This window comes from Staurois parvus, unplaced genomic scaffold (genome assembly GCF_062004578.1).
Source record: "Staurois parvus isolate SC_StPar_1 unplaced genomic scaffold, SC_StPar_1.0 ptg001832l, whole genome shotgun sequence".
Classification (NCBI taxonomy): domain Eukaryota; kingdom Metazoa; phylum Chordata; class Amphibia; order Anura; family Ranidae; genus Staurois; species Staurois parvus.
In genome coordinates this window covers 235,379-243,879 of record NW_028319628.1, presented here as the reverse complement: position 1 = coordinate 243,879, position 8,501 = coordinate 235,379, and the positions used below count along the sequence as shown (strand labels likewise).

At 43.3% G+C, this 8,501-nt stretch overlaps 1 protein-coding gene across 1 annotated transcript; it reads left to right on the top strand.

Moving 5' to 3' along the window:
* The first annotated feature begins 765 nt into the window (after nucleotides 1-765).
* Nucleotides 766-2,165, top strand: LOC149434114 (vomeronasal type-2 receptor 26-like). The gene has a single exon (XM_089664093.1). The coding sequence runs from the start codon at nucleotides 781-783 to the stop codon at nucleotides 1,657-1,659; it is 879 nt and encodes a 292-aa protein (XP_089520219.1). The 5' UTR covers nucleotides 766-780; the 3' UTR covers nucleotides 1,660-2,165.
* Nucleotides 2,166-8,501: the final 6,336 nt, after the last annotated feature.

Genomic DNA, 8,501 nt, shown 5'->3' with positions numbered 1-8,501 from the left:
CTATCTATCTATCTATCTATCTATCTATCTATCTATCTATCTATTATCTATCTATCTATCTATTATCTATCTATCTATCTATTATCTATCTATCTATCTATCTATCTATCTATCTATCTATCTATCTATCTATCTATTATCTATCTATTATCTATCTATCTATCTATTATCTATCTATCTATTATCTATCTATCTATTATCTATCTATCTATCTATCTATCTATCTATCTATCTATCTATCTATTATCTATCTATCTATTATCTATCTATCTATCTATTATCTATCTATCTATCTATCTATCTATCTATCTATCTATTATCTATCTATCTATTATCTATCTATCTATCTATTATCTATTATCTATCTATCTATCTATCTATCTATCTATTATCTATCTATCTATCTATCTATCTATCTATCTATCTATCTATTATCTATCTATCTATTATCTATCTATCTATCTATCTATTATCTATTATCTATCTATCTATCTATTATCTATTATCTATCTATTATCTATCTATCTATTATCTATCTATTATCTATCTATCTATCTATCTATCTATTATCTATCTATCTATTATCTATCTATCTATCTATCTATTATCTATCTATCTATCTATTATCTATTATCTATCTATCTATCTATCTCCCACAATTAACTGATGGAAATCCCATTGCTAGCTGGGAGACAACACAAGACAGTTCATTTCCTCAGAAGCTCTGACCCCGATGCTCATTGTGTTTGTATTGTTCTTCCTGCAGACAGTGAAAACTGCATGAAATGTCCTGATGATGAATGGCCAAATGAGAAGCAGGATCGGTGTGTTCCAAGAGTGGTGGAATTTCTCTCCTACACTGATGACACCATTGTTGCCGTATTTTCAGCTGTCTCCATCCTCTGTTGCCTTCTGACTGGTTTAATATTGGGGATATTTATATATTACCAGGACACCCCCATTGTTAAAGCCAATAACCGGAACCTGAGCTATCTTCTCCTGGTCTCCATCATGCTGAGCTTCCTCTGTGTCTTCTTGTTCCTCGGCCATCCAGTAGATGTGACCTGCATGCTGCGTGTCACCTCTTTTGGTGTCATCTTCTCAGTTGCCGTCTCTTCTCTACTTGCCAAAAGTATCATGGTGTGTATTGCCTTTAAGGCCACCAAACCTGGGAGTCCCTGGAGGAAATGGATGGGAACCAAACTGCCCAATTGTATCATTTGTGTCTTCTCACTGGTCCAAGTCATAATCTGTGTCACTTGGTTGTCTATTTCTCCCCCCTTCCAGGATCGAGACACTCACTCTTATCAGGGGAAGATCATCATTCAGTGTAATGAGGGTTCAGTTATCGGCTTCTACTCTGTCCTGGGATATATGGGGCTTCTGGCAGCTGTGAGCTTCATTATCGCTTTTATGGCCAGGACTTTACCGGACAGTTTTAATGAGGCCAAGTACATCACCTTCAGCATGCTGGTGTTCTGCAGTGTCTGGATTGCCATGATCCCGGCCTATCTGAGCACCAGAGGGAAATACATGGTGGCTGTGGAGGTCTTTGCTATAATGGCATCAAGTTCTGGACTTCTTGGCTGTATATTCTTCCCAAAATGTTACATAATTCTGCTCAGACCTGACCTGAATACAAAGACAGTTATCCGCTGATATGTATGGAGCAACACTGGGCTACCTGTAGTTATGGCATTATCTCTATTATTACCTATTTTAGTATTGTACTCGTGTTTGTGAATTTAAATATTTAATACTTACCTCTTCGGTAGATGGTGAGTCTAACTGAGTCTCTCTTGAAGAGCTATGGACGCCACTAGTATCAGATACTTTGGGTTTGTTGGAAACCTTGTCTCCTGCTGGGTGTAGCGATTCCTCCCATCAGCCGTTACATCACTACAGAACAATGTAGTCTCTTATTGAGGAGGAACCACAGTGACCAGAGGGGGACAAAGTATCAAAAACATCCTAAAGCGTCAGATACCAGAGACACCCATCACTCAAGAGAGGGAAGATTTCTGTCATCACCTTCCATAAAGGTAAATATTAAACACGTTCTCTTAGAAGATGATTGTGATGTCATTTGTCAGTGTCACATTCATTATATTTATCATTGTATGTAGATGTATCCGACTATATCAATAAATTCATAAAGCAGTAAAGGTGTACAGAAGAATGAAGTCATACAAATTACAGGAGCATAAATGACACGAAGAAAAACAGTAATGCAAACAGCAGGTCACATAGAATTAGTAGACTGAACGGAAGTTTACAGCCATAGTAATGGTGGAGAACAAATGTCTTCATCTTGGGGATGTAAGAGGGAAGGAAAAGGGAGTATAGAGAGGGAAGTTAAAGTGGAGCTCCACCCAAAAGGGGAAGTTCCACTTGAAGCCTTTGTCCCTCGCTCCTCATTAAGGATTGGCACCTTTGGGGAACGATTGCCCGAATTTGACAGGTACCCGCTCCCACTTCCCCTGCAATCGCCTGGGCGATCGGAAGCGGAAGTTGTCCTCCCCCCTCCCTCCCTGTAGTCTTTTGTGTCACGTGACAGGTCCCAGAAGACTATGGGGCCATTCAGGAAGCACAATGCTTCTCGCACATGCTCAGTGGGCACCCCGGCTGTGAAGCCGCAAGCTGTCACAGCTGGGTGCCCACACTGAAGATGCCGGCGCTGGAGAAAGAAGACGGCCGGTGAAATCAGCGGTGGTGGTGAGGACATCTCTGGACCCAGGGACAGGTAAGTGGCTGTATTTTAAAAGTCAGAAGCTACAGTTTTTGTTATTTTTTTTCCATGTGGAACTCCGCTTTACGGTTAAGGCAGGGTAGAAGGAGGAGAAATATTGGAGGAGGGTAATCAAACACGGGAGTGGACTAACAATACAAGCAAATAGTTCCAGTCAGCAATACAAGGCAATGTAAGTACATGTCATCAATCTTATAAAGTACAATCTGCATTATTTAGCCATATGGACCAAATTAGAATGAATTTTTGTGCCAATTATTTTTATTTAATTCTGGTATTTTTTCCATTTCACATTGGTAGTTTAAATCTCTAAGAGTGTTGACCACACTGGGCTGTGAAAGGGAATTCCATATTCTAACAATGGTGCGTTCAGCTGCACAAAGTAGGTAGAGAACCACAAAATGTAACATTAGGGGGTATTTGTTCAGTACCTAAATTCAGTAATGTAAGGACAGTGTCAGGTAAGATCTAAGTGCCCTATAATATCAGAGGCTAGGAAGTAGATAGCATTCCAGTAAGGGTGCATAAAATATGGGGAAAAATTCCGTTTCTCCACATAGTCACCAGCACCTAGGGGACCATGTCAGGTAAAATTTAGGTAACGTGAAGTGGGTAGAATACCAATGATGGAGTGTTTTTTGGTCAAGTTCCTGGTGACTGAAACAGTAGAGCTTGTATATTATTATTATTATTATTATACAGTATTTATAAAGCGCCGATAGTTCGCTCAGCGCTGTACATTATAAAGGGGGACAGAACATGTGACAGAACAATACCAATACAATGCAAAACATGAGGGGATTGAGGGCCCTGCTCTTTGGAGCTTACAATCTAGGAGGGAGGGGATGGTGGCACAGGAGGAGATAGCTGTGGGGGATGGAGTGGTAGGAAGAGTGGAGGAGGTCGGCAAGTTAGCAGGGGGTGGGGTAGGCTTCCCTGAAGAGATGGGTTTTCAGGGTGCGCCTAAAGGAGAGGAGAGTAGGTGATAATCTGATGGGTTGGGGCAGGGAGTTCCAGAGGATGGGTGACACCCTGGAGAAGTCCTGGAGGCGGGCATGGGAGGAGGAGACCAGGGAACTAGAGAGAAGGAGGTCTTGTGAGGAGCGGAGTGTTCGTGCTGGGTGGTACTTGGATATTAGGTCAGTGATGTAGTTCGGGGCAGTATGGTGGACGGCTTTGTACGTCAGTGTTAGGATTTTGAATTTGATCCATTGCGCAATCAGAAGCCAGTGGAGGGATTGGCAGAGGGGGGTGGAGGCCAGTGGAGGGATTGACAGAGGGGGGTGGCGGAGATGGAGCGGTTGGTAAGGTGGATGAGTCTGGCAGCCGTATTCAGGATAGACTGAAGCGGGGATAGCCAGCGGCGAGGCAGGCCAGTGAGGAGGGAGTTGCAGTAGTCGAGTCGTGATATGATGAGGGAGTGGATGAGCTGTTTTGTGGTTTCTGGAGTTAGGAACGTGCGGATTTTGGCGATGTTGCGGAGGTGGAGTCTGCACGAGTTTGTTAAAGATTGGACTTGGGGCTGGAAGGATAGGTTGGAGTCCAGAATGACACCAAGTACTCTGGCCTGCGGGGCGGGTTTGATGGTGGCATTGCTGGATGTGATGGAGAAGTCAATGGGGGGTGGTGTCCGGGCTGGGGGGAAGACAAGAAACTCGGTTTTGGAGAGGTTCAGTTTAACTGCTTGCCGCCCTGCCACTGTATATATACGTGTGCAGGGCGGCACTCAGGCTCAAAACCACATTTTAAAATGGGTTCCGCGCTCCCGACATTTTCGCCGGCAGGGGGCGCGCGCACGCTCATGACGACCCGTGGGTGACACCATTCGATCCCGGAGGGATCAATCATTAGATTTCAGCCAGTGATGTCTGGCTGAAATCAGATGATCGCTCCCTGTCCTATCCTGTCCTGTGTTGACATTTACACATGACAGGATATGATGTCATTCTTCTCTGCCTGGACACATTCCGTTCCAGACAGAGAAGAAGACATACAAACAGTGAGTAAAACAGCACATTCCCACAGTTAGAACACACCTAAGACACATTTAACCCCCTGATCACCCCCCCAGTTAACCCCTTCACTGCCCTCTCACCCGTGTCACTGATCAGTGAACCGATTTTTACTGATCACTGTATCAGTGTCGCTGGCGACTTCCGATAGTGTTAGCGCCCCTCCCAGATAGTGCCAGATTGCCCGCCAGTACACCAGTAATCCCGTTTAACCCCTTGATCGCCCCCCCCCCCCCAGTTAACTCCTTTGTGTTTGTGTGTCGTCGGCATAGAGGTGGTAGTTGAAGCCGTGAGAGTGTATGAGTTGGCCATGGGAGGAGGTGTAGATGGAGAAGAGAAGGGGCCCAAGGACAGAGCCTTGAGGGACCCCAACAGAGAGGGGGAGCGAGGGGGAGGTGGTAGCATTATAGGTAACGCTGAAAGAGCATTGTGACAGGTAGGATGAGAGCCAGGAGAGAGCAGAAGCTCTGAGGCCGAGGGAGTGTAGTTTTTGAGGAGGAGGGGGTGGTCGACTGTGTCGAAGGCCGCAGAGAGGTCAAGGAGAAAGAGCACTGAATAGTGGCCATTAGCTTTGGCAGTTAGCAGGTATATAGTGGAGAGTGCGGCTTTCCAGCTCGCCTTGGTGAGGACTTTATCTATGTTCCCCTCGCACACATTCTTGGAAGTACGGCTCATCAATGGTGGGTGATGTAGTAACTACCAGCTGGGACTGGAAACATCCTAGACAAACGTACATATTCATACAAAATGATAGAAAAATGCCACAATATCCAAATCTATCTATTATCTATCTATCTATCTATGGAGAAATCTATAATCTATCTATCTATCTATCTATCTATCTATCTATCTATCTATCTATTATCTATCTATCTATCTATCTATCTATCTATCTATCTATCTATTATCTATCTATCTATCTATCTATCTATCTATCTATCTATCTATTATCTATCTATTATCTATCTATCTATCTATCTATCTATCTATCTATCTATCTATCTATCTATCTATCTATTAATCTATCTATCTATTATCTATCTATCTATTCTATATCTATCTATTCTATATCTATCTATTATCTATCTATCTATCTATCTATCTATCTATCTATCTATCTATCTATTAAAATTGATCTATTTTACTAAATTATTTGATCAGACATAACTTGTGTAACACTGTTCCCTTGGTTAAGATACTTTTCTTGTGTCTCTCATGTGCTGTGTGTTGGGTGTCGGTGTCCCCCGGGAAGGTACAGATGATACTATAATAAAATCATTGTATTCTGCAGATCAGTATAGCTATAAAAACCATCACATTGCCATCACTGTAATCAATAATCATCACTTAGCTGGTAGGGGCGTCTCTGCAGGGAGGGGTGTGAGGAGGTTCAGCAGCTGTGATCTGTCTTTCTATGAATGTGTCCCCCTCTGTAATTATGTCTCCAGGTGACAACGTCCTCTGTGTATGGATACAACTACTGTATACTGATAGAGCCAGGTGAGGATGGAGGGAGGGGGAGGATGACGGGAGGGGGAGCGCAGTCTGGCAGATGCTAACACAATTCTTTTCCCAGAAGATACAGATGGCTTACAGTAGACATCCCTATGAGATAAAAAAAAAAAAAAGTTTATAGAAAATGACATTTCTGATCAAATTTATAGGAATGCCATTACACAGATACAATTAAAGTTTCACATTTCATTTACAGACCTAATAACTCGACGATACATTTTATTAGTTATGATACAAATCTGAGGCATTTATTTATTTAGTTATTGGGGGAGCAATGCTTTCATTTGTCTGACAAGAGTGAACTAATTATCTGTATATTTAAAAGGCAAAAGAAGCAAAAAAATACTTAAGTTTGACTACTGATAATATTACAAAAAAAATAAAAAATTGACCAGTGATAATTAAAAAAAGGAAAAAAAAGTGTTATGAAAGGGAGTCTGTAAGAATTTCATGACCAATGTATTTGATGTTGGCCCCAAATTTGCCCAATAATCTTTACCACCTTCCCACCTGCCCTATAGCAGATTGACAGCCGGGCGGGACACTCCTCCTGCTGAGTGAACGTCATATGATGTCCCATCAGAAGGTGCCACCCATGTGGCCACGGAGCCGCACAGAGTAGTACAATCTTACAATGGTAACACTCTATTGCTCTGGTCACAGTGTGTTGAAAAAATAAAATTGTAAAAAAAAAAAAAAGAAAAAAATGTAATAAAAAAAGGAAAAATGTGAAAAAACCATTTGGTTTTGGTCACAACGGTCACATGGTACAGACAGGGCTAATCACACCCATCTGTATCATGTGATGAGCTTTGTCCAATCACAGCTAATCACAACAAAAGACTGAATGAATCGGTTTCATTCAGTCACAATGGTTGCAAATATCAATTAAATACATCGATCTTAGCAATCATAATGTGTAAAAAAAAATCCTGATCACTCGCCCAGAGCAGTACAATGTTACTATGGTAACATTCTATTGCTCCAGTTACAGTGTATTGAAAAGAATTAGTAGAAAAATAATTTAATAAAAAAGATAAAAATAATAAAAAATTTTAAAAAAAATTAAATTAAATTCTTCTTCATCTTTGTTTTTTGTTTTTTTACACCCCAGTCAGTGCCCCTGATCACCACCACACCAGTGATATGATAACACTGTACTGGACTGGTGACAATTAGAGATGAGCGAAGAAATGAAAAATTCGATTCGACTGATTCGGCGAATTCGTGGACAATATTCGATTCGAGTCGAATAAATTCGCTGTGAATTTAACTTAAAAAAGGGTGTTTCTAGGCTTCAGAGAGACTTAATATTAGTGCAGAACACTGTACCTTTAATTTAAATGCCCTTGGAGTCTGCTGGGGAAGAGAAATAATACTGTCAGGCAGTATGACATGCAGATGAGTGCCGTCGATCTTAGAATCACCGCACACTTCACTCCTTTGGCCAGTCACGGGGCCAAAACCAGTGTTTGGAGCCACAGTGTGGCGGTGGAGCCAGCAGCAATGGGAGGCCATACAGCAACCTATGACAAAATGGAAACCAGCAGGAGCGTGAGGAGACCTGAAAGTGGCACATGGCAGAGTGGGAGCAATGGGAGGCGGTACAGGGACCCAGGTCACACTGTGGGCCCAGCAGCAGCGTGACCAGGCGGTACGGGGGCCCATGGCCGATTTGGGGCTTGGTGGCACCTATGGAAGGCCTGTAATCTGCCAGCAACCTATGACAAAATGGACAACCGCAGGAGTGTGAGGAGATTTCAAAGTGGCACATGGCAGAGTGGAAGCAATGGGAGGCCGTACAGGGACCCAGGTCACACTGTGGGCTCAGCAGCAGCGTGACCAGGAGGTACGGGGGCCCATGGCCGATATGGGGCCTGGCGGCACCTATGGGAGGCCGCTAATCTGCCAGCAACCTATGACAAAATGGAAAACCGCAGCAGTGTGAGGAGATTTCAAAGTGGCACATGGCAGAGTGGAAGCAATGGGAGGCCGTACAGAGACCCAGGTCACACTGTGGGACCAGCAGCAGCGTGACCAGGAGGTACGGGGGCCCATGGCCGATATGGGGCCTGGCGGCATCAATAGAAGGCCTGTAATCTGCCAGCAACCTATGACAAAATGGACAACCGCAGGAGTGTGAGGAGATTTCAAAGTGGCACATGGCAGAGTGGAAGCAATGGGAGGCCGTACAGGGACCCAGGTCACACTGTGGGCTCAGCAGC

Bases quoted from the DNA above. Each gene is read 5' to 3' on its own strand.
- LOC149434114 (XM_089664093.1), top strand. From the start codon at position 781: ATGAAATGTCCTGATGATGAATGGCCAAATGAGAAGCAGGATCGGTGT.